The sequence below is a fragment of the Podarcis tiliguerta genome (genome assembly GCF_965153285.1).
Source record: "Podarcis tiliguerta genome assembly, chromosome: 17".
NCBI lineage: Eukaryota > Metazoa > Chordata > Lepidosauria > Squamata > Lacertidae > Podarcis > Podarcis tiliguerta.
In genome coordinates, this window is record NC_139550.1 from 12,058,808 (window position 1) to 12,085,088 (window position 26,281).

General features: G+C 46.9%; 1 protein-coding gene and 2 long non-coding RNA genes across 10 annotated transcripts in view; 2 read left to right on the forward strand and 1 right to left on the reverse strand.

The window, feature by feature from the left end:
- LOC310668040 overlaps nt 1-26,281 on the reverse strand; it is a 1,372,673-nt gene that overhangs the window by 427,671 nt on the left and 918,721 nt on the right. The gene's annotated exons all lie outside the window — the stretch shown is intronic.
- LOC310667931 lies at nt 136-13,293 on the forward strand. Of its 7 annotated transcripts, none has more exons than XR_014506440.1 (6): nt 136-300; nt 725-845; nt 7,776-7,966; nt 11,247-11,452; nt 12,490-12,616; nt 13,026-13,293. It is a non-coding gene; the product is annotated as an uncharacterized lncRNA (long non-coding RNA). The 7 variants fall into 7 exon arrangements; XR_014506441.1 differs by having other exon boundaries at nt 13,095-13,293; XR_014506444.1 differs by lacking the exon at nt 13,026-13,293 and adding an exon at nt 12,913-12,997.
- SLC44A1 (solute carrier family 44 member 1) overlaps nt 17,402-26,281 on the forward strand; it is a 79,399-nt gene continuing 70,519 nt past the window's right edge. For both annotated transcript variants that reach the window (XM_083419886.1, XM_083419885.1), the window contains exon 1: nt 17,402-17,795. In XM_083419886.1, the coding sequence (XP_083276012.1) occupies nt 17,766-17,795 (30 nt within the window). In that variant the 5' untranslated portion in view covers nt 17,402-17,765. The remainder of the gene's footprint in view (nt 17,796-26,281) is intronic.

A 26,281-nucleotide genomic window follows, 5' to 3' on the forward strand; every position in this document is an offset into this window, starting at 1 on the left:
GATGACCCACAATTTTTAGCATTTTTTAATAATTAAAAAACCTCGTCTTATACATGGGAAAATACGGTACATTTAAAGGACATGGTTTGTCCCCCAAAGAATCCTGGGAACCTTAGCTCACCCCTCATGGAGCTTCAGTTTTCAGCAGCCATAGCAAACTACAGTGTCTAGGATTCTTTGAGGGAGGCTGTGTGTTTTGAATGTATGGTGTGGGTATGATCTATGGTGAAGGGCAATACATTAGTGGTAAAGTGGATGTTTCACAAGCAAGAAGCCTGAAGTTCAGTTCCTACTACAGTGGTACCTCAGGTTAAGTACTTAATTCGTTCCGGAGGTCCGTACTTAACCTGGAACTATTCTTAACCTGAAGCACCACGTTAGCTAATGGGGCCTCCTGCCTGCTGCCGCCGGAGCCCGATTTCTGTTCTCATCCTGAAGCAAAGTTCTTAACCTGGAGTACTATTTCTGGGTTAGCGGAGTCTGTAACCTGCAGCGTATGTAACCTGAGGTACCACTGTATCTCATGATGGGGTGAGGGGGTCCTGTCCAGACTACTGGAGAGCGGCTTGAAGTCAGTGTAGACAGTAGTGAGCCAGGTGGATGATTGTTCTCAGATTTATTGATTGATTTAATTTATTTCTCACATTTATATCCCACCTTTCCCTCAAGGAGCTCAAGATATTATGCATAATTCTCCTCCTTCCCATTTTATCCTCTGCTTCAGGTTATCCTGACAACAAGTAGTGACTCGTCCCAGAGCTTCATGGCTGTCTGGATGATTTGAACCCTAGTCTCCTAGGGTGGAGTCTTCTGGACTCCATCAGCACCGGCTAGAATGACCAATGGTAAAGAGATGATGATGATGATGATGACGATGATTAATTTATTTATACCCCGCCCTTCCCGGTTCAGAAAACCAGGCTCAGGGCGGCTAACAACAAATTTAAAACACTTAATTGTAGAAGCAGCATAAAATACAGTACAGTGGTGCCTCGCAAGACTAAAAGAATCCGTTCCGCGAGTCTTTTCGTCTTGCGGTTTTTTCGTCTTGCGAAGCAAGCCCATTGACGGATTAGCGCTATTAGCGCTATTGGCACTTTAAGGGCTAAAAACGGCTTTTTAAGGCTTAAGGGATTAGCGGTTTTGCTGCTAAAATGCTTTTAGCAGCTTAGCGCTTCAGAAAAAGGGGTTTTGGAGCGGAAAAAACCCTCAAAATTTTTAGTCAATTTTCGTCTTGCGAAGCAAGCCCATAGGGAAATTCGTCTTGCAAAGCGCCTCTGCAAACGGAAAACCCTTTCGTCTTGCGGGTTTTCCGTCTTGCGAGGCATTCGTCTTGCGGGGCACCACTGTATAAAAACATGACTAACAATAAAATTCTAAGTTCAGAAATCAATTTGGGGGAAATCCATCTAATAAGCATTAGATTGTCACCAGGGCTAGCTGGCTGAATTAGTCCTACTTGGGCCAGCGAGGAGGCCAGGGGAGAATTAGCTATGTTGTCTCAGAGCGGGTAATCTTCATAAAAGGGGAGGAGGAGGGAAGAGAAGGGAAATAAAAGATCAGGCTGAATTCAAATTAAAGGCCAGGCGGAATAGCTCTGTCTTACAGGCCTGATGGAAGGAGGTTAAATCCTGAAGGGCCCTAGTCTCATGGGACAGAGCATTCCACCAGGTCAGAGCCATCACTGAGAAGGCCCTGGCCCTGGTGGAGGATAGTCTGACTTCCTTAGGGCCCGGGACCTTTAAACTATTTTTTATTCATGGACCTTAAGGTCCTCTGCGGGGCAGACCAGGAGAGGCGGTCCCGTAAATACTTGGAGTCCAACAATATCTAGATCAGAGTTTTCCAAACTTGGGTCTCCAGCTGTTTTTGGACTACAGTTCCTATCATTCCTTACCACTGGTCCTGCTAGCCATGGATGATGGGAGTTGTAGTCCAAAAACCACTAGAGACCCAAGTTTGGGAAACCCCAATCTAGCGGGTTGGCTCCCCTGCTTATATATTAAAGTACATTCCAACCCGACAAAACTTAACAGTTTCTACACCTCTCTTTCTCGCACACCCTTTCTGCATCTTTCCACGATGTCTGGGCTGTGTGCCATGTTATAATCTTTTTAAGCCACCGGCCCATTTGATATCGGTGCACTAGGTATCACTGCACACACCAAAACCCCCCAAAACTCCTTATTTATGTTTAAATGGTCTCCCACGTCAACGCTGCTCCGCAGACCATCAATCCACAGAAGCTCTTAGCCGAATGAAAGGAACGGCTTCGCGCTCCCAGCCACTCTCCGCTTGGAATTCTGCCAAAGGCATGATTGCAGAAACAAATCATTTTAACCTCAGCATTTTTGGTTTCGAGAAAGATCTCCAAGTGGCACAATAGTCTCCGTCTCCCTATAACAGCAGGCACAGCTGTGGCCTCTCCACCTTAGCGCTCGTTCCCCCCATGGGAGTCTTCGAAATGCGCACAAGACAATACTAAATACGTCCACAGCACCGGTGTGGGAGCCAAAAGACAGGCAGGCATAAATTGCCATTGGCTGCAGATGATGTCCTTTTCATCTAGTGCTCAGCTAGGATGACTTCACTGGCACTTTAATAAATTGTCAAGACCAGGGGGCTAGGGAGCAAGTGAGATAATCTTCCAGGAATAAGAGACTCCTGCTTGGGCAATGGTTCTTCAGTGCCCCCTTTCAAGTGACAAGCACATAACCTCTTGTTTTTTACACACATATCTCTCTCTCTCTCTCTCTCTCTCTCTCTCTCTCTCTCTCTCTCCTATTTGGGGGTGGAGGCTATGTACACATTAGTGACTTGAAACACAATGAGGTCATTCTCTCTCCCCCCCCCCCACCTTTTACATTTCAACTCGCATTATTACTTTGCTGTACACAGCGGAGAGAGGACAAGGGTGTCGTCACCCAGTATGAATAACTTGATTTGTTGTCCCCACCCCACCCGCAAGACCTTCAGCTCTACTTCTCATCTGGGCACTCAGTAGAGCATGAGACTCTTAAATCTCAGAGTCTTGGGCTTGAGCCCCACATCGGGTGAAAGATTCCTGCATTGGACTAGATCAGTGTTGGCCAAACTTGGGTCTCCAGCTGTTTTTGGACTACAACTCCCATCATCCCTAGCTAACAGGGATGATGGGAATTGTAGTCCCAAAAAAAGCTGGAGACCCAAGTTTGGCCAACACTGGACTAGATGATTCCCAGCTGCTGTTGGACTACAACTCCCATCATCCCTGACCACTGGTACTGCTAGCTAGAGATGATGGGAGTTGTTACGACTACAGCGGGGGACCCGAGTTTGGAAAAACACTGGCTTAACTGCTGCTGATGTATTCAAATCAGATGGAAGCCGGTTTGAGGGGAAATTTATCAGCAGTACTTCTCAAGAAGTGACAGGATGCGATGGATTGTGGCTACAGTCATGTGTAAAGGTAAAGGGACCCCTGACCATTAGGTCCAGTCGTGACCGACTCTGGGGTTGCGGCGCTCATCTTGCTTTATTGGCCAAGGGAGCTGGCATACAGCTTCCGGGTCATGTGGCCAGCATGACTAAGCCGCTTCTGGTGAACCAGAGCAGCGCATGGAAACGCCGTTTACCTTCCCGCCAGAGCAGTACGTATTTATCTACTTGCACTTTGACGTGCTTTCGAACTGCTAGGTGGGCAGGAGCTGGGACGAGGCAACGGGAGCTCACTTCGTTGCGGGGATTTGAACCACGACCTTCTGATCGGCAAGTCCTAGGCTCTGTGGTTTAACCCACAGCGCCACCCGCAGAGCCCAATAAATGGCAACATGTCCACAACCTAAGAAGCCTGATGACTTGCAGGGGTGGCCTCCATGTTGCCTTTATGTGTCCTAGCAATGTGTTGTCAAGAGGCAGATGCTAGTCTGAGAAATCACCCTAGGGCTCAACAACAGCTTCACAAGTTGTACACTCCATCATGGACATAATAAACAAATCCTGGAGGCTATGCCCCAAACATTCTCATGGCCTATTTTTGCTGAATGTGTGCGTGGTCTACTTTCCCCATCTGTGAGTGCTGCTGGAGGCTGAACCCCTTCCTAAAAAACATTCCTGTGATCCAGGAACAACCAGCCACTTCAGAACATAATATTCTTTCTCTCCATAACTGAACAGGATGAGGGTATTCCCTCCACAAGCCCCAGTTTGGTGTCATCTGCAAATTTGAAAGCTGGAGTCCAATAACATCACATGTGGCGTTAGAAGCTGGCATGATGCCTCTTTCTAAGGTACTTTTTTGGAAGGAGTCATTGATCTTTGCTCCCCAACACTGGAAATGCAGATGAACTGTTTCTCCCCCTTGTTCAACTGACACAGTGCCCGATATAAGTATACCAGGAATACAGGCAAAAGTTCTAAGACAAACCATTATCCTCATGGACTTCCCGACAGCTTGACTGTTACAAAGCGATTTATCTCAAAGATGTTATGCCTGTACTTTGTTGGACATTTCATTGAATGTTACAGACAGGAGTGGAGAAGATATCTGGGTGGGTTAAAGGTAAAGGTAAAGGGACCCCTGACCATTAGGTCCAATCGTGACCGACTCTGGGGTTGCGGCGCTCATCTTGCTTTATTGCCCGAGGGAGCCGGCGTACAGCTTCCGGGTCATGTGGCCAGCATGACTAAGCCGCTTCTGGCGAACCAGAGCAGTGCATGGAAATGCCGTTTACCTTCCCGCTGCAGCGGTACCTATTTATCTACTTGCACTTTGACATGCTTTCGAACTGCTAGGTGGGCAGGAGCAGGGACCAAGCAACGGAAGCTCACCCCGTTGCGGGGATTCAAACCGCCAACCTTCTGATCGGCAAGTCCTAGGCTCTGTGGTTTAACCCACAGCGCCACCCGCGTCCCTCTCTGGGTGGGTTACGCACACATAAAATGACTGAGGCTGAAAGGTAAAAAGGTAAAGGACCCCTGAACAGTTAAGTCCAGTCAAAGATGACTATGGGGTTGCAGTACTCATCTTACTTCAGGCCAAGGAAGACAGCGTTTGTCTACAGACAGCTTTCTGGGTCATGTGGCCAGCAGGACTAAGCCGCTTCTGGTTCAATGTGGGGCACTATGACGGAAACCAGAGCGCACAGAAACGTCGCTTACCTTCTCACTGCAGGGGTACCTATTTATCTACTTGCACTGGTGTGCTTTCAAACTGCTAGTTTGGCAAGAGCTGATACAGAGCAACTGGAGCTCACCCCGTTGTGCAGATTCAAACCGCTGACCTTCCAATCAGCAAGCCCAAGAGGCTTAGCGGTTTAGACCACAGCACCAACCGAGGCTGAGCGGACCATGCGAGCATCAAGCAGGCAACTGTGTTTACTCAGATTCATTGAATTGATATCTAATACAAGCAAGAATTGATAGAGCAGGGCAGCAGGGAGGGGATGTTCACAAAATGATCAGGACTTACGCTCCTTGAGGTGGAGGGGGGAAGGGATACAGGAAAGCTCTGGGCTTTCATGAACAATTTATCTTGTGCTTGTAAGGGGCAAAGCAGATGTGACAGGTGATAGACCTGTGTGTCAGAATCATCTCACTTCACATTTCGATGGGGCGGGGGATAAAGGAGCTAAATGGCACCAGCACAATATGGGCTGGATCAAGAGGGTGCCGAACTTCACTCATGCTGCCTCCCCAAAACTCTCTCTCTCTCTCTCCAGATGTTTTCTTCCTGATGGGGCTTCTCCTTCCAGGGTAATAAAGCATGCTGACATGCAGTGAGAAAGTTGCACCTTTCACCTGTGGCCTTTAATTCCTGAGACACTCTCACAGTTCTCGGACGGCGTACTCGTACATCCCAACACACTGTTTAGGAATTACTGGCTTTGGGATTAGGTGTTCCTGCTGAGCAGCTTATCAGTTATGTGGGCTTCAGCCTGTTGAAGGGCATTCATGTCTCTTCATAGGTAGCACTTTGTCCTAGCACCTGAGAGTAACAGGAGCCTAGCCTGTGATAATGAAGACCTAGAATCATATGTCTACAGGGATGAGAGAATATGAGAATTTCAGTTTCTCCCAGTTCCTAATTGTTTTTCAATCTCACATTCTGTCCCCTACATTTCCAGGTCAGATGGGCGGCATATAAATTAAAAAAAATGTTGATGATGAATAATCTCCCCAGGGAGGCTCACCTGGCGCCTTCGTTATACCAGGCAAAAACATTCCTCTTCAGCCAGGCCTTGGGCTGATTAACATCCTATGTCATTTTAAATGTGTTTGTTGTGGTGGGTTTTATTGTTTGTTTCTATTATGTATTTTGTGATTTTATCTTGTATTTTTATGCTGTGATCTTAGGATGAAAGGTGGTATACAAACTTAATAAATGAAAATAAATAAAATGGGAGGGTAGGACTTCAGAAGGCTCCCTCTGACCTTCAGCATCTGAGGCAGTCTGCCTCAATTCCAGCTGGCAGAATTGGGAGCAGGTTATTGTACCGGTGGACTTCCCATAGGAATCTGGTTGCTCGCAGTGAGAATGGAAAGCAGGCCTTTGGACTCATTCAGCAGAGCTCTTCTTAAGTTCAGGTAAATAATACTGACCTGACAGCTTTGTGTAGGATGTGGCTTGAGTATAATTACTTACCTTTTCGTTGAGGAATCTGTTATAGGCTTCCAAACCTATGAGAGCCAGTGTGATGCAGAGGTTAAGAGTGGTAGACTTGTAATCTGGTGAACCGAGTTCGCGTCTCTGCTCCTCCACATGCAGCCGCTGGGTGACCTTGGGCCATTCACACTTCTCTGAAGTCTCTTAGGCCCACTCACTTCACAGAGTGTTTGTTGTGAGGGAGGAAGGGAAGGGAGAATGTTAGCCACTTTGAAACTCCTTAGGGTAGTGTGATAAAGCAGGATATCAAATCCAAACTCCTCCTCCTCTTCTTCTTATGACGTAATTCTGTTTTAACCCCACAACCGATGACACAACCGTGATTGGGCTCATCTCTGAGAGGGAGGGTGAAACGGATTATAGAGATGAGGTGGAGCGGCTGACAGAGTGGTGCAGAGCTAACAATTTGCTCATAAATACAAGGAAGACAAAGGAACTTGTGGTGGACTTCAGGAGACAGAAGAGCAATGTCCAGCCACTTTTGATTGATGGGGTCTGTGTGGAGAGGGTAACAACGTTCAGATTTTTGGGCATTGAATTACAAGAGGATCTGTCCTGGAGTGTCAACACAAGGGGGCTTGTGAAGAAGGCGCAGCAGAGACTATTTTTTGAGAATACTAAGGAAAAACCATCTTCCGCAGAAACTGCTGCTTGCCTTCTATCACTGTGCCATTGAGAGCGTGCTCACTTATGGCTTATGTGTGTGGTACGGAAGCTGTACTACCCAGGACAGGATGGGGTTGTGCAGGGTTGTTAAGGCAGCAGAGAGCATTGTTGGCTGCCCACTCTCCACCTTAGAGCAGATTTATGCCACAAGGTGCCATAGGAAGGCACTGGACATAGTAAAAGATCCATCGCATCCTGGTCACTGTCTCTTCGAGCTCTTGCCGTCGGGACGGAGATACAGGACGATGAAGACAAGAACGAGCCGTCTTAAGAACAGCTTCTTCTCCAGAGCGATCTCGGCCCTGAATGGGAAAGCCGGACTTTGAAAGTCATCTAATCTCCCTTGCTGTATTATACTGTATTGTTTAATTAGTGTTTTTATGGAGCAATCAAGTAATTTCATTGTCCCCGAAGGGGGCAATGACAATAAAGATGATATTATTATTATTATTATTATTATTAAAAGCCACTGCTATCATTTTGGTGAGCAGGCACGCCAACGAGGGGACGGCGGATGATTCTTTGCGGGGTGAATTCCATCAAGGTGTGTGCACACAGGTTCTCAGCGTCGGAAATGGCCAAATCACTCGTGGTCTCCTGTGTAGCTAATAAAAGGAAGAGAAATGATTTCATCAAGAAGAGCCATTTATTTCACAGGTCTGTGGGCAAGGGGGCTGGATATTGCTTCCCCTCCATGCTTGCCCTCCACCGAGAACGTTGCTTTTGCCGTGATGAATGCTGCCGCCTTCTGCGACGTTAAGAGTACGTCGTGTCCCTTCACAGCTGCTTGTCCCCTCTTCCCTAAGAAAACAAATGACAGCTCCCCTTAGTGTCATCCCCCCCCCCCCGCCATTCCTTTCTTTAAATGACTTTTCTCTTGGAGATTTATTGCAAGAGCTTTGCGAGAGATTTGTAGCAAGCAGTGCTCAGCCTGTAGCCTTACATCCTCAGTGCCACAGCCATAATTCTCCCAGAGTGGAATGATAGAAGATCACAATGGCTAATAATGTATTATGATGATACTGTCTGCGCAAGAAAGATTGTGTTCCGTTTTCAGCAGCTCATTTGGGTCGCACGGAACTTTTCCTCACCTCGCCGAAACAAATGGCGCTTTCCTGGCTGTGCAAGCAAGCCAAGTAAATTAAGCAACAGCAAATAAATTAAAATAAGGCAGCTATCCTGTCACTATCTGGCATGAGTTTGACTTTCACAAGGAGCTGCTCTGAGGAAGATGTGTGTGTGTTTATGTATATGTATATAGTTCCTGGTGCCTTAGATTCAATATGTCAGGATGATAGGCAGTGACAAATGTTTAGTGGCCTGTTCCAAATGAACCACATATAAAGATGTGTGTCTCTCCTGCTAGCTGAGGCCTTTGGAGGGGCTAAGTGAAGCCCAAATTGATGAAACAGGAACAGTGGCGTAGCGTGGGTTGTCAGCACCCGGGGCAAGGCAAGTAATTTGCGCCCCCCCCCCCCGCTGCACTGTCCCTCCCCCAGATAGTCCCTTGCTCTCTCTCCGCACCGCACCACACCGCATGCCTGGCACCCCCCCCCTCCACAGTGGGCGGCGACCCGGCGGCTCAGATCGGATTCGCACAGCCAGCACTGCAGTGAGAGAGAGTGAGTGAGCCAGGTAGGGGCAGAGAGCTGCGAGTGCGAGCGCGCCCCCCCCCCATGTTGCGCCCGGTGCGGCCGGCCCCCCCTGCACCCCCACGCTACGCCACTGAACAGGAACGCTGTGGAAGTAGAAGGAGACAAGTAACAGAAAGAAGCATCTCATCAGGACCAGCTAAGGGGCAGTGAAATTGTTCTAAGAGCCAGAGGAGGTGTGTTGACTTCCCAAGTCCTGCCCCTCATGTGTGACATGGAGAGCATCTTGTACATCGGCTTTAGATCCATTTCAGTCCGGTTTCCGTCCTGGTTTTGGGACCGAGATGGCTCTGGTTGCCCTAACAGCCGATCTCCGTAGACAGCTGGATCGAGGCAGGTCAGGACTGGTGATCCTTTTAGATTTGTCAGCAGCCTTTGACATGGTTGATCATGATCTTCTGGACCACCTCCTCGCAGACGTGGGGATACAGGGCATAGCCCGTAACTGGCTGTGCTCTTTTATCTCTGGTCGGGGACAGAGGGTGGCACTAGGGAGGGAAATGTCGTCGCGCCACTCCTTGGTGTGTGGAGTGCCGCAGGGCGCAATCCTCTCCCCAATGCTTTTTAACATCTTTATGCGCCCCCTTGCCCAGATTATCCGGAGCTTTGGGCTGGGCTGTCACCAATATGCTGATGACACTCAGCTCTATCTGCTGATGGATGGCCACACCGACTCGGCCACGAACACACTGACCACATGCTTGGAAGCTGTGGCTGGATGGTTTCGTGGGAGCCGACTGAAACTAAATCCTTCGAAGACAGAGGTCCTACGGCTGGGTCAGGATGGCATGGGGATGAGGGACCAACTCCCTTCTCTTGCGGGGGCCCAATTAGTGTCATTGCCTTCCGTTAAGAGTTTGGGTGTAATCCTTGACGCCTGCCTTTCCATGGAGGCGTAAGTTACAGCAACAGCCAAGGCGACATTTTTCCACCTACGCCACATCAAGCAGTTAGTCCCTTACCTTTCCCGTCCCGACCTGGCCACAGTGATCCATGTGACGGTCATCTCCAGGCTTGACTACTGTAATTCACTCTACGCGGGGCTGCCCTTGAATCTGTCCCAGAAACTCCAGTGGGTGCAGAATGCTGCAGCGAGACTCCTCACGGGGTCTCTGCCATGGGAGCATATTCACCCAGTGCTTTTCAAGCTGCACTGGCTCCCGGTGGAGTACAGGATCAGATTTAAGGTGCTGCTTTTGACCTTTAAAGCCCTTCACGGCCTAGGACCCTCGTACCTATGGGACCGCCTCTCCTGGTATGCCCCATGGAGAACCTCAAGGTCCATAAATAGCAACACCCTTGTGGTCCCGGGCCCTAAGGAAGTTAGATTGGCTTCAACCAGAACCAGAGCCTTTTCAACACTGGCTCCGGTCTGGTGGAACGCTCTGCCTCACGAGACCAGGGCCCTGCAGGATCTGATTTGATTTCTTTCCACCTGGCCTTTGGCTTGGAACCAATTTGATTCCCTCCCTCTCTTTCTTTTTTCTTTTCCTTCTCCTTCTGCGATGAGGCTACATTTTAATATTTTAATGTTTCAATATTTTAATGTTGTATTGTTTAATTTTGTTTTTAAGTTGTAATCATTTAACTTGTTTTTATTATTGCTTGTAAGCTGCTCTGAGCCCGGCCTTGGCTGGGGAGGGCGGGGTATAAATAAAAATGATTATTATTATTATTATTATTACTCTGTTCAGTTGGATTTCCTTCCACATGTGTCCCTAAGGGACATAGCTTAGTTTTGAGCCTCACACTCTGCATGGCGACATGTGGAGATTTGCGTAGTTGGCACATTGGCAGGGGTTCAGACTTAGCACTGAAATGACCACACAATTGAACATGGAGGTTATTTCTCCCTATATGAACCAGCCCAGACCTTGTGGTCTTCATCAGAGGCCCTTCTCCGGGAGCCCCACCCAAGACAGGTGCAGAGAGTGGCCACGTGAGAACAGGTCTTTATGGTGTGGTGGGAGACATGCCTGGTGCCATTCTTGTCAGTCTTTAGGCACCAGGTGAAGGCTTCTTTGTTTACCAAGACCTTTGGCAATAAAGACATCTGAAGGCAGCCAAGAGTGGTTGCAGCAACCCAGTCAGATGGGCACCATATAAAATTATTACTATTGTCTCCTATGGCTGTGCTCATCTTTTAGCAGAGTGGATAGGACATGTCCTTATTCATATTTTACTAAACATGCTTTTTATGTAATTGTATTGTTCATAGTTTTAACACACACACACACACACCGGTTTTTAAATTGGCTTTATTTGTTGTATTTTATCTTTTCAAGTGTCCTGATCCCCTGGCCTACCTAGCAGACAGCGTGCCAAGGCAAAGTTCCAAGTCCAAAAGCCAATCCATACAAGCCAAGTTCAAAGATCAGGAAACGCAGTCCAGGGTAAATCCAAGTACGCCAATATGGGAGTTCAGCAGTCAGGATACAGACCAGAGTCAATCTCGAAGTAGAAACCCATGACGGTCTGAGGAGAATCCCAGGTGAGGTCCCTCAACATGGGCAGTTGAATAGACAAAGTACCTCAGCTCTGCTGCCTTCTTATACTGTGTCTGTTGATTGCAGCTTCTGAGCTTGATGAGGCAGGTGCCCCAGCTGAGGAATCACATGCGTCCTTCCCCACTTGGAAAGCTAGTGAACTAGGCTCTGCTTCCTGGAGTGCCTCACCCACTGGTCTTAGGTGCATTGGGACACTGTGACGGAAACCAGAGCACACGGAAACGCCGTTTACCTTCCCGCACAGTGGTACCTATTTATCTACTTGCACTGGTGTGCTTTTGAACTGCTAGGTTGGCAGGAGCTGGGACAGAGCAATGGGAGCTAACCCCATCGAGGGGATTTGAACAGCCAACCTTCTGATCGACAAGCCCAAGAGGCTTGTGGTTTAGACCACAGCGCCACCTGTGTCCCTTGTATTCTTCAATTAGTATTTGATTGCTCCTTGCGCCTGCTTTCTGCTAGGCCCTTTAGTTCTCACTTGCTCTTTGTCCCTGACTACTGGTTTACCTGTGGCTCCTGGGTACTTATTTATTAAAGTATCTAATGCAAATGGTGTGGTATTAAACAGATAATCAACCTATAAAGGTAAAGGTACCCCTGACCGTTAGGCCCAGTCGCAAATGACTCTGGGGTTGCACGCTCATCTCGCTTTATAGGCCAAGGGAGCCGGTGTTTGTCTGCAGACAGCAGACATGGTCATGTGGCCAGCATGACTAAGCCGCTTCTGGCGAACCAGAGCAGTGCATGGAAATGCCGGTTACCTTCCCGCCGTTGTTTTCAAAAAACAGAAGGAGCACCATCTCCTTCTGAAGATTGGTGCCCATCTTCAGACTATTATTCAAGATATAGCACAAAATATATGAGGATTTGCTGCTTTCCCTGCCCCCTGTTCACCATATTCTGCTTTCTTGAATAAAAATAGTTGGGAAGTTGTTGAGAGCACAGTAGGAGGGTGAGATCCTTTCTCCTGCCCACATATACAATGCTTATCAAACATGAAAGGTACTTTATATCATTCCAGAGTTGGGTCTCTCTGGCTTGTTGGCACATCATCTCTGCACCCGGTGAAACCTAACCAGTTATTTAGTGGCAAGTGAAAACCAATGGGAAAGGATAAAACCACTGATCTTTAGGCAGATCAGATTAGGGTAAGTGAAAGCCAATGGCAACGACCTAATTTTAGCAAAAAAAAAATCACTACTTAACCACGCCATAATAGCGATATTTGTGCTACCAGTGTATTAGCATCACACAGATGGCAAGACACTTCAGTTGCATACCTTCTGTTGACAGTGTTATGAGCACCTACGTTTTAAGAGAAGCTCTGTGTCTCCTGAAAAGGTGTCAGGGCTGATTCCAAAGAGGTGAAGACACTTGCTATTAGCATCTAAGGTTTCTTCTGCCATCATGATTCATTCCTCACATGCAAATCTGTTCTATTTAGGATGACTGCAAAATGATTCTATCATCCTGTCATCTGGCTTCTCTGTGCTTCCGATTGGTCTGTATTTATAGAATGGCTATAATAATACAAGTCTTGTCTTCTCGTTCTGATAGTGCGTTTCGGGTAAGTTTGACTGAGTTATCCTGCCACTGAGCCAGGTTAACGACTTGTCCTGTATTCAGACTGTGAACTCACAGGCCATGGAGTATCTCCTGAGCTAACCAGCAGCAAGAAGCGGCTATCGGGGTGGGATCAGGTGCTTCAGAGAACCTGCAGGAATTCTGAGAGAAAGAGGGTGCTGCTTTGGTGCTGTCCAGAACCCTACTGAGGTCTTTTTTTCATTAAGTTTATTATTACATTTTGGGGGCGCAGGTGACGCTGTGGTCTAAACCACAGAGCCTAGGGCTTGCCGATCAGAAGGTCGGCGGTTCGAATCCCTGCGATGGGATGAGCTCCCATTGCTCAGACCCTGCTCCTGCCCACCTAGCAGTTCAAAAGCACGTCAAAGTGCAAGTAGATAAATAGGTACCGCTCCGGTGGGAAGGTAAACGGTGTTTCCATGCACTGCTCTGGTTCGCCAGAAGCAGCTTAGTCATGCTGGCCACATGACCCGGAAGCTGTATGCTGGCTCCCTCAGCCAGTAAAGCGAGATGTGGGCCACAACCCCAGAGTCGTCCGCAACTGGACTTAACGGTCAGGGGTCCCTTTAACTTTACCATTACTATTACATTTACACACCACGTTTCCTTCAAGTCACTCAGGGTGGTTTATGTGATTCTCCCTTCTCCATCTGATCTTCACAATAATCCTGCAGGATAGGCTGGGCTGAAGGACAGTGGCTGGCCCAATAAGTCATCCAATTTGAACCCTGGCCTCCCAGGTTTTCTAGTCCACCACTCTAACCACTCACACCACATTGGTTCTTGAGTAGTAGCCCCTGCCTCATTAGTATTCTAGTTCCAGCCTTCAGTTGCTTGCTTCTGTTGTTTCTCTTTTTCTATTAATACATCTGTACGTATACAAAATGTAAGGATACAGCATAGAAATAAAGAGAGAAACCTGTGTTCTTCCTCCACAGTGCTATTGAAGAAGACAAGTGTGAGGGTTAAGAACCAGGTAAAAAGAGTGTTGTCAAAGACAGGTGACTCAGCTACATTAGCCATGTTACAATGGTATAACTATGTTATAAACATGCGACACCAGATGGTGCTGTAGAGTACAAAACTTTGTCTATGCGATTTTACATAGTTTTCCCCCTTTTGTTATAACAATTTAATTTATGACTTATTTATAGTGGGGTTTTTCCTGTGTATAGATCCTGCCAGAGCAGACAGAGGCAAGATATTGCTCACCAGCCTGCACCAAAAGAAAGTACGGTGGTACCTCGGGTTACATACGCTTCAGGTTACAGATTCCGCTAACCCAGAAATAGTGCTTCAGGTTAAGAACTTTGCTTCAGGATGAGAACAGAAATCGTGCTCTGGCGGCGCGGCGGCAGCGGGAGGCCCCATTAGCTAAAGTGGTGCTTCAGGTTAAGAACAGTTTCAGGTTAAGTACGGACCTCCAGAACGAATTAAGTACTTAACCCGAGGTACCACTGTGTCTTACAAGTTCCAACAAGTCATACTTGCATGGATACATGAGACAAAGTGATTGTTTGTTCATATGTGTTGTGGAAGTTCACCAAACAGTGATAAAGTCCTGAGGATCCACCCCACCTTGTAAAGCTTTCAGATGATGAGAGAAGCATGCCACACCCTCTGCCACCACAGGGAGCCTCTGCTGCTGCAGCGAAGTGTGGCACAATCTCCGCTGCTGCAGGAAGGTATGGCAGTCCCCACCACAACAAGGCCCTCCGTCGCTGCAGATATATAGCGATATAACGAGATACCATATTTAGCTGGCGATATATCGTGATGATGAAAACCAGATATCACGCAGCCCTAGTAGGGAGTAAACTCCACTGACTGCAGTGGAACTTACTGCTTAGTAAACATGTCTAGGATTCCCTCATGATGCCCTACAGACTGCTTTGCCTGGCGACAGGCTCAGAGAATGCCGGATCCCTGAGAGAGATTTATCGTGAGCTGCATTTTTATAGACTTCTACCAATTTAGAGTCAATTTCTAAGGTGTCTGTCACAAGAAGACTATTTACTAGAGCCGTCAATCAATTAAAGAATGTTTTAATTAGTTGATCAATTAATCAGCTACAAGGCAATCAACAGATCTATATAAATCTGCATATTACTGGATGCTAAATATACAGTAAATGCCTTTTCAGAAGGGTGTTGGACATTAAGGAGACATTTGTCAGTTTCTGAGTTATGGCTTGGTGGCTTACTGTAATAAAAAAGAGTGATAATTATTTATTACATTGTGAATGATCTCATACTTCTTTCTGCACTATAAATGTAGTGTCATTTATATAACATATTTACTCTCATGGCTTTCCCTAAAGGATACTGGGAACTGCTGTTTGGTGTGAGTGCTGAGAATTCTGTTAATGCTCCCTAGCTTTTCTCACAATACAAGTTTATAGGATTCGTTAGACAGAGCAAACTCAAAGAGCAGAGAGTTTGAGGCTGCTGTTCCGTGTCCACTTATTTGAGAATAAGTCCCAGTGAATTCGAGACTTCCTTCTGAGTTGACATGTGTAGGGATGTCCTAAGCTTGTTGCGTAGATGTGCCCAAATGGCTTATTCTCATACAGTCTAATCTTGACTATTATGCCTCTCACTTGCAGACCAATCTTATACATATTTGCTCAGAAGTAAGTCTCACTGTGTTCAGTGGGACTTTTTCCCACCCTTAATCTATTCTGAAACAATGCCTATCACATGCCGCCACTGCTCAGTCAAACAGCTTTAAGGGGAAGGGTAGTGGATGGTGGGTAGGGAAAGAAAACTTTGGAAGTTTTCTCTGGTTCAGATTTTAAATCTGTGTTTGATAAGAATTCTGGTGCTGTATTTATTTAGTGAGAGTTACATACTGCTTAATCAACGAAAGCATGGCTTTGGGATTCATGTAGAAAGGCAAGGATAATGCAGGTGAAGATCTGAGCATTTGTAATTTCAGAATTGCTTTTCCCTCATGTTTGACACACTGTAGGGGGACATGTTATACAGAGAAGATTTCTCATTACCTGTTTTCATGCTTTGGAGTCAACATGGGTTGACCCTCTCAATAGGTCTTGTAAAATATTGCATGTGCCCATATTGTTCCTCATTGCAAATGCAATCCACTTTTTCTAATATTTTTCAGCAGGTGGAGAGTGGTGATCTGGATATTTGCTGAGAAATCCACAAAGCTGCTTCATGCGTGCACACATGCACCGAAACAGTGACAATTTAAACATGTAAAACCAGTAAGTGTATACACCATACATGTAAAGCACATAACACCCTCCCCACAGAACCCTAGGAAGTATAGTTTGTTAAGGCAGCTGGGACCTGTCACTCTGTGAAGGGTAAATGACAGTTTCCAGGATTCTTGTGAGGGGGGAGGGGAAGCAATGTGCTTTAAATGCAGGGTGTGCATTCATTTTAAACCTCTCCGAAGGTGCAAACTCTCTGCTCTTTAAGTTTGGAATAAACTTAAAGCTTTTTCTTGGCAATAATTGTGACGAGAAGCGCCCCCCCCAAAGAATAGCTGATCTGTTACAGCTTTAATACCACGATTGCTCTCCGTTGACTTAAATTAACCACGATCCTTGCTCACTGTTTTTTTAGCTTTAAAACCACGATCGCTGCCTTTTGAATTAAAAATGAGCAACTCCCCCCAAAAATTCACTGGGTTCTCATGAGCTGTGCCTCTGCGTCCACCCACCCCGGATTCCCTCTCGCTCCCCTGCTCCTTTCCCAACCCGTCCGCCATAGGAGAGACGCAAAGGTCACCACGCAACCGAAGGGTACAGGGAAATGATATTCCTATGAATATCATTCAGGAACAGGAAAAAGGAGTGCAAGGCGCTTTCCCAAGGTCACGCAGGCATTATATCAGGAAATTAAAGCAACAACAACAACAAGAGCCGTTGTTGTCCCAAGCCGGCGCGCTGCTAAATACTTCGCTCCACTCTCTCCCGCTCCTGCAAAAAAGAAAAAAAAAGCAGGAGGTGCGTCAAGCGAAACAGAAGAAAAAGAGAGAAAAAGAGAAAGCAAGCAATAATGACTCGCCGGAAGTGAGCCGGGCACGTTTAGCGGACGGGACACCCCCGCCGCGCTCGCCGCCTGCCCGCTCTTCATAACGTTCCATTGCGGCGCTATAGTATAGCCCTTCCCGTTGCCCGCAGTAAGCGCTCTTGTGCCTCCTCGCAATTGGGCTCGGCTCTCCCCCGCATCCCCGGGGCGGAGAGTTCCGAGGCTGTTTCTAGGTCGCGGGGCTTCTGCCTGGTTGGTTGGTTTGGTTGGCTGGCGAAGGCGGCCGCCTGCTGTTGTGTTGTTGCTGCTGCTGCTTCTCCTCCCTCCTTCCCTCCCTCCTCAGCTCGCGCCAAGCCCCGCCCCCAGGAGCGCCGCGCGACGCTGCCGCCGGGATGCGGGAGGAGGAGGAGGAGAAGGAGGAAGAGGAGGAGGGATGCTGAGGAGCTAAGGAGCCGCCTCGGCGAAGGGATCCTCCGGGGCGCCGCTGCGGACAAGCGGGCGGGCGAGCCCTCGGGGCGGCGGCAGGCGGCGGAGGAGCCAGCAGCCCAGCTCCCCCCCTCCCCGCTTCTCTCCCGCTCCCTCCTCCGCCCTTTCCCCGCCGCCTTGCCGCCGCTCCCCCTGCCGCCGCCGTCGCCCTGGGGCCGGGCGGGCGGCCGGGGAATCGCGGCGCTTGGATGCCGGGAGCCCGCGGCAGAGACCCAGCCCCGAGCCCGCCATGGGCTGCTGCGGGAGCGCCGCCTCTCAGGTGAGTCAGGAGGGGAGGCGAAGGCAGGAACCCCCCCCCCCGGTCCTTAACAGCACCCCTGTCCCCCGTATCAAGAGCAAATAGAAGCTCCTCCACCTTTTATTTTATTTTATTCTAGGTTCTTAGTCTTGCCCTGCCCGCGCTTCTCTTCCATCCCCTTCCCATTTGCGTCAATTCTTCAACACCCCCCCCCCCTTTTCCCAGTTTACACCTTGGCATGTTTATATTTATCTAGATTATATATATATATTTTTACACCCTCAACCCCCTCATTTCTCCTCCTTTTCTTCCTGGAGATTCTGGAGTAGGTTGGCATAAACTTATGCAACCGAAATGGAATAGGATTTTGGTTTTTTTTCAGGGGGGGGGGGGAGAAGCCTCTTAAACCCCATCATCTACTGTCACCCACGCCTGCTCCGAAAGGGCTCTCCGGTTGCAACCCCGGTGTGTCATAATCTAGCAGTTGGATTGTCTCTGCCGCTGCTGCCACCCTCCAGTCACGACCATTGGCATTAATTTATAAATAATATCAGTTGGGGGGGGGGGAGGGAGCCTTTAAAAGTGCCCGAAGCAAAGGAGAGGCGAAACGGACAGCGCACGTTAAGGGGAAGGGAACAGAATCAAAAGCAGTGTTGCAAATGCATCCCTCCTGCAGCTGCTTGTTTTCAAGTGTTTCTTTATCAGGAGGAATGAGCATAAGCAATTCCTCCCCGGCTCCAATCGCTCAACGGATGCCTGTCTCACCTTTTGTTTTTGCTGCCTTGGTATCTCTGCATTTCTCCTTTCGTTGAGTCCGTATGAACTTTCGTTGACCCATTGCTGCATACGTGGACCCTTTGGATTGTGGTGTGGTGTTTCTTAGGAGCATAGGAAGCTGCCTTATTCACTGAGTCAGACCATTGGTTCACCCGGCAGAGAATTTGTCTACACTGACTGGCAGTGGCTTTGCCAGAGTTCCAGGCAAAGATGCTCTCCCAGTCCTACTTGAAGATGCAAAGGATAGAACCAGGAGCCTTCTGCATGCAAGGCAGATGCTTCGCCACTGAGCTACATGCCTTCCCCTTTGCCCTGTAAGGAACCCTGTCGTTGTAATGTCTCTTTCCAAGTCACCTCTTTCATAAGCAGCCTTCCTAAGCGTTAGCCTTCTTGCTAAACTGTGCACAGCCTTGTTGCACACTGCCAGACACACTCAAAGAGTGCCTTTTCTCCCATCCTATCCCATCCCCATCTGCTTACTTTAATAAGAAGAGCCCTTCTGGATCAGGCCAAAGGCCCATCTAGTCCAGCATCCTGTTCTCACAGGGACCAGTGAGTGCAACTGTGCGCTTCTCGCTTGTGACCCCAAGCAGCTGGCAGAGGCAACAGCAGAGGCAGAACATAGCTATTGTGGCTGGTAGCCACTGACAGCTGCATCCTCTGTAAGAGTATGTCCTTTGCCTCACTCTCTGCAGCAGTGCCTGTATATTTTGAAATAATCCACACTGCTGTATCCTTGCCATTTTTTATCTTTCTTCATCTACTTTGTGCCCCCCCACCCCAGTTCCATCCCCTCATTATACCACTTGTGCTTGCTTTAACAACCCACATTGCTTATCCATCCTTCATGAGAAGTATGCTGCACCCTGCTGTTTATTTCATCTAGATCCTGCCCTTCGTCCAAGTGTTATCCTGTTTTAGCCTTGCAATCTTTTGAGGTAGGCTCCACTGAACTATAACGAATTGTCCAAAGCCAAGCAGAATTCCCCACATCCAGGTACAGCCCTCTAACCACTATACCATATTCCTTTAATCCAACAGGACTTTTGTTGTCTATTGGCACTCTCTGAGGGAGGCACTCAAGACCTCTTCACATGGACTAATTATCGCTTAAGTTTTAAGACATTTTGATTTTTCTACATGGAACCTTGGTGGTAAAAGGGTGGATTACTTACACAGCATGTTCAAAACTGGTGCTAGTAATTGTGAAGATAGCATTGTGAGGACAGCATTAGAGAGGTGCCAGTAACTTTTCCAGGTGGAATATTCATAAGGATAACAGATGAACTTGTAGATACGTTCTCCGTTCTTGAAGGATGGGTATGAAGTCTTCATTGTCTAATGATAGGCAAGGCTAATTTCTTACAGTTCTGTTCAGATTATTTTCTGTCTTTTTTGTGCCTGTATGAATAAGAGGCAATTTGTCAGTGTATTGTATTCTATCTCTCCCACTATCCATACTCATCTATTCCTTCTGTAGAATGCCATCTTTCTCTAGGCCCTCTGGAGAGGGACTTCAGTAGCCAATGACGAAACTGACATGAATACTGTATAATGGCAGCATCTTTGTGAATAAGCGTGGGAACTTAGGTCTGCTGTTGGAATATATATACTACAAACATAATGTACCTGTTACAATGCACAGCACCCAAACTGTGATAAAGCAGCATTGTGATGACTATCATTTTCTGATCCCTGCACTGATCCATTCGATACATATTTAGTCATGCATATTTTTTTTATGTTCAGAAAAGTTATTGAGGTTTGAACCCAAGTGGTTTGGGTTTTCTTTTTCTTTTTTCAGTCCAAGTAACATACATAGAGGGGCTTCTGGTTTTCTGCCCATTCTCTTTTCCTTCTCTTAGGTAAAGGGTAAAGGGACCCCTGACCATTAGGTCCAGTCGTGACCGACTCTGGGGTTGTGGTGCTCATCTCGCTTTATTGGCCGAGGGAGCCGGCATACAGCTTCCGGGTCAGCATGACTAAGCTGCTTCTGGCGAACAAGAGCAGTGCACGGAAATGCCGTTTTCCTTCCCGCCGGAGCGGTACCTATTTATCTACTTGCACTTTGATGGGCTTTCGAACTGCTAGGTGGGCAGGAGCAGGGACCGAGCAACGGGAGCTCACCCCGTCGCAGGGATGAGAACCGCCAACCTTCTGATCAGCAAGCCCTAGGCTCTGTTGTTTTACCCACAGTGCCACCTGAGTCTTTCCTTCTCTTGGCTTTAGCCAATTTTTATTTGCCATGGCTATATTGTCGTCCTATTAGATTCAAGCCGTAGTAAATATCCCCTTCCCTTAATGGTTCCCTTCCTTTTCATAATGTCAGTGAGCATATTTTTGCCTTCTCTCATACCATGTAGTGTGATTCACTTCTCTGAACCTTCTAAAACTCTCTGCTTGGTTGGCATCCATTATGCAGTGTGTCTGCTCTGTGATTATGAGACCGTGTGCCCCTGTGATTTGGATTGATCAGCAGATGGCCCTGCATTGTGACAGCAGGCACTGGATCACTCAATGGCTTTTTGGTTCCATTCAGCTCCATAATTCCATATTTTTGAATCAACAGTGTTGAAAAACAAACATGTATTCGTTGAGTAAGTTTGAACAAATTAACTTTCCTGATGGTGGCTTAATACTAGCAACTCAGGTTGTTCAGTTTGCTCCTTGCTTCTTATTGTTACATGTTCTTTACATGATATACACAGTTTTTCAACATTTGGGGTTTTCTTTTTCTGTCTGGCTTTCTCCTCAGGTTGAATCTGCTGTGTGCCTCATGGCCTGTTGGTATCTGTCTCTGCTATCAAATTGCTAGATTACCCCCTTTTCTAATTTTGACCATTACAATATTCTTGTGCGTTTTGCCTCTGCTGCTTTGTGGAAGTAGTATTTCCAATTATGCTTGTTTGCAAATGATTGCTCTGCTCATAACCTTGTTATTCAAGTCTTTCTTCTTGTCTCAAAGGCTCTTTCTTTTCTTTATGTTCTTTTCCTTTGCCTTCCCATAATAGTAGTTAAAAACAACAGCCTACACTCAAATTTATTTCCTTACTCTGAATTTATTGATCTTTGCTCAACTACCCTTTAAAAACATAAACTATGGTTGAATTTAATCTGCTGTAGGAGAAGGCAAGAAACCTTGTCATTAATATTTGCTTACCCATCTAATTTTCCTTATCCTTTCATCCTTTTCTGCCGTACTTTGTTCTGCTTTGTTATCCTTGCAGTACAAGTATTTTTTTTGGCTTTCTTAAGATATAAGAACATACTTGGTTTTTCCTGCTACCTTAGATCATGTTTGCTAATGTTTTTCAGGCAGCTTAAGTTGGGAATCCTCTTCCATGGATCCAAACCACTGATTTGCTCCACTAGCAAGGGTTTGAACGTGGTGGAAGTATCCCTTTGTAGGCAGGGAGGTATCACGGTCAGTAGTCAGCATACTCTCCCAAAATGGGGCAGTTTGGGGTGAGGAAGGGGTAGAACCTGGCCCACCAACAATCTGTCGAGTCTTAAGCCAGTCCAGCTACTTATCTGATCCAGATCTGTCTTCTGTGCCATTCTGGAGCTGGTTCCTCTCCCTCACCTTCCATCCTTGGCGGCATGAGCAGCAGATCTTCACATTGGCGGTGGCTCCAGGGCTCCATTCAGACCCCCGTTCCTCAGGCAGGCGTTGGGATTGTCCCCTTAATCTTTTCCATTGAAATTCTTGTATGAAATCTCCATTTTGCTCAAGTTTGCTTGCTGTCGTCCTGACCTTTTTCTGGTCTGCAAGGCACATTCTACAAGGAGTTGGTCATGCCTTGTAGGATCCTTGTACAGTGGTACCTCGGGTTACATACGCTTCAGGTTACATACGCTTCAGGTTACAGACTCCGCTAACCCAGAAATAGTGCTTCAGGTTAAGAACTTTGCTTCAGGATGAGAACAGAAATCGTGCTCCGGCAGCGGGAGGCCCCATTAGCTAAAGTGGTGCTTCAGGTTAAGAACAGTTTCAGGTTAAGAACAGACCTCTGGAACGAATTAAGTACTTAACCCGAGGTACCACTGTAATCTCTTCCCAAAAAGGCACCCCTGTTGCAACAAAGTATTGTGCAACCTTAAAGACCCAACAAATATAGTATGGCATAAGCTTTGGTGGGCAAGAGGCCACTTCATCAGACACATGAAGTGATGATACACTTCATCAGATCCTGAGTTCCAGGTATCTAAGTGTGTGGCGTTGTCACCTTTTGTGGTTGTGGTCATTCTGTGATTCTATGCAAACAGTTGTTGATAACAGACATCCTGTGGCAATTCTGCAGCGGACCCAGATGCCAACTCTACCCCTAGGTCTACTCTGGCAACTTTATTACAGGCCTTAAAAATGTCGTCCACAAAGGGCTGCCAGCAATGCTTTGCACATTCTACATAGCACAAACAGGCCACAAATGGGCACAGATCTAGTGTGACAGTATTATAAAAACCAGCAGAAGGACATTTCATCCTCCCAGGATACTTTGTAAATGACCTTAAAATGGCCACACTTGAAAAAATAGGAACTTCAAAGGGAGGCTGCGCTGTGCAAGTGCTGAATTGCGGTGTGGCAAGAAGTCCAGGGCTGTCAGCTGAGGACTGAATGGAGACAAAGGATTTTTATAACATATGTTAAGTGTCCAGGATGCATCAGTAACTCTTTGTGAATTATCACAGTTAATTATCCTAGCCTGGGAGAAAAGCAGGGTATAAATACATTTTAAAAATAGGTAAAAATAAATAAATTATATAATTATGTGCACTTTTCTGCATTTCGTTTTTCTCTGACCTCTGTCTATAATCTTTCCTGCAAACTATGCATATATATTCTGGTAGCTCAGGATACATTTCAATGTACTACACGAAAAGCTTATAACCATATGATAAATACATTAAATCTTCAAGGTGCTGCAAGATGCTTTGTTGGTTAGTCTTACGCCTTTTAGCCACTGCTTTTTTTTTATAAAAAAAAAACAACAACTTACTTCCAGTGATAGAAACTCAGATATACAGTGCTACCACGGGTTAAGTACTTAATTCGTTCCGGAGGTCCGTTCCTAACCTGAAACTGTTCTTAACCTGAAGCACCACTTTAGCTAACGGGGCCTCCTGCTGCCGCCACGCCGCCAGAGCACGATTTCTGTTCTCATCCTGAAGCAAAGTTCTTAACCTGAAGCACTATTTCTGGGTTAGCGGAGTCTGTAACCTGAAGCGTATGTAACCCGAGGTACCACTGTATAAGCTGGGCGCCAAGTGACTCCTTAAACCAGGGTTACAGCCGCCAAAATGGAATGCCTGGTTGAGATTTTTGGGCCAGGCAGCTCGAAAGTCGTATTTTTCAATATGACTTTTTGGTTCCTGACATTCGTTCTGATTGTGCAGATAAAATATAATGGATAGAATTCTGCAGGACGTGTTTCTTGTGTGTGAAAACAGTCAAGATTCAAGGATCCCCAGGCATGTACCTCCAGATGGTGGAGTCTTCAGGCACCATCCTGGCACCCAGGCATCTTCACTTGGTCTCAAGTGGCTGATAGCCAGGTGCAAAATGCGCCTGGCAAATTTTGAATGCTGCCTCCTTCTGAAGTTTTAAATATTTTTTTCCCCTCCTTACTGATGATTTTCCAGTCATGCCTAGCAATATGGCTTTTTATTTTATAATGCAATCTTTCCTCCGGTGTTCTCATTAAATGTGAAATTCACTTCTCCAGTAAAGATGGAGTTCTACCACTGTACCTACCCTTAGAGCTTCTTCCAAAATGCATCTGGACTTTCCCTTCGCAACACCGCTTAATTGCCTCATCTGTTCTATTTCTGCAGTCTCTGGACAGGAACACAGGGCTTAGGAGTGTGTTTGAAGGAAGAACTCACAGGTCTAGTTGTGGCTGCAATTGTACTTTGGTGCACACAATTGCTGTGAAGTCTTCATACTGGGAATGTCAAGGCTGTTCCAAGCAACTCTGCCCTTAGAGAACTATCGGGTGGGTGCTTCCACTTTGTAAGGGCTGTTCAGGGAGGCTGAATGTTGGTCTCCCAGATACTGGATAGATTAGCCAGTTGGTCCAGCCAGAATAGAGTTAGAATTTTTGTCTAATTACTACCAGTCACTTCTCAGGCAGGACTCACCTGTTGGGCCACTGCCATTCTCAGTGAAAGCCGTGGTACAAAACGTCAGTTTCTATACGGCAGTTGCAAAGAATCGTTCACCTAACAAAGACTCTGTGTGCATGCTTGGAGATGCTTAGTTCTAATGCTTGGGTGTTTGCAACCTTTGTAGGGTTTCCTGTTGAACAGGACTCTCACCATGCCCATTAAATTTGTTTTTGGGATGAGGGGCCTCCAGGTAGTCTATAAAGGTTCTGAGGGCTACTCATCTTCTAAAGAAAGTAGTGGGAGTTTTGTGGTACTGAACTTAATTCTCCGGTTTTTTTTTCATCCAGAGGTCAGTTTAAGATTTTGACTGGGGAAAATGGCATAGAAATGTGGAACTAGTAGTATACCTATAATTTGTCAGTGTCTAGACAGTATAGCAGGGACGCGGGTGGCGCTGTGGGTTAAACCACAGAGCCTAGGACTTGCCGATCAGAAGGTCGGCGGTTCGAATCCCTGTGACGGGGTGAGCTCCCGTTGCTCTGTCCCAGCTCCTGCCCACCTAACAGTTCGAAAGCGCGTCAAAGTGCAAGTAGATAAATAGGTACTGCTCTGTCGGGAAGGTAAACTGTGTTTCCGTGTGCTGTTCTGGTTCGCCAGAAGCGGCTTAGTCATGCTGGCCTCATGACCTGGAATCTGTACGCCGGCTCCCTCGGCCAATAAAGCAAGATGAGCGCCGCAACCCCAGAGTTGGTCACAACTGGACCTAATGGCCAGAGGTCCCTTTACCTTTAGACAGTATAGCAGGTACTGTATTAATCTAAAATTTGAACAAATTATTTATTTACTTAATAAAAGAGAGTCTAGGTATATCTACATACCGGTAGATATTGAATTGGTATTCTGTTCCAGCATGTTACAAGGCTATTTAGACTTGGACTAGAAGGCTTTGTTCTTAGAGCTTCATTGCCTGAGCTGTGTGGTGGAGTTGGCTGATGAGATCTAATCCATCCCCGCCCCCCAGCTGTGTTCCTGGGAATCCTGGAGTTCGTCAGCTTTCCCGAAGGTTAGTTTGCCTGCCTCTACAGATCTTCCCCAGCAATACATAGCAGCAGGGAATTATTGGGCATGTCTCTGCCTGTTTAGGGCAGTGGTGAGGCTCCGCAGGCCTGGCTGATGTCCCAAATAAACTGGAAATATGCTTTAGAATGCATGTCTGGATTCTCTGCAACCCACAGGGATTTGTAGCTGGACGGATAGAGATCAATAGGGTTCTTCCCTGAGGGTATAAAGCTTGAAAATCGTGGATCTGTTGTTTGACTCTTATAATGAAAGTTGGAATACCTCAAACCTTTCTTAATGGGAAATTAAGACAAAATAAGAACGTGTGCAGGCAGTACAACTCTACGTAGGGTACATGAGTCTTCTGCTCTAGGTGGTAACAACTGAAATGTGAAACTTGAGACTAAATAAGTGTGAGGGCAGGGGTGTAGTAAGCGGGGGAAGGGGGGGCCGTGGCCCTGGGTGCACAATTTTGAGGGGGCGCGAACCAGGCACCCCCATTCAGGGATCCCTGTCCTGGCCCTCCTGCCAGTGGAGGGTGTCTAGTCTAGTCCTTCAGTGAAGAA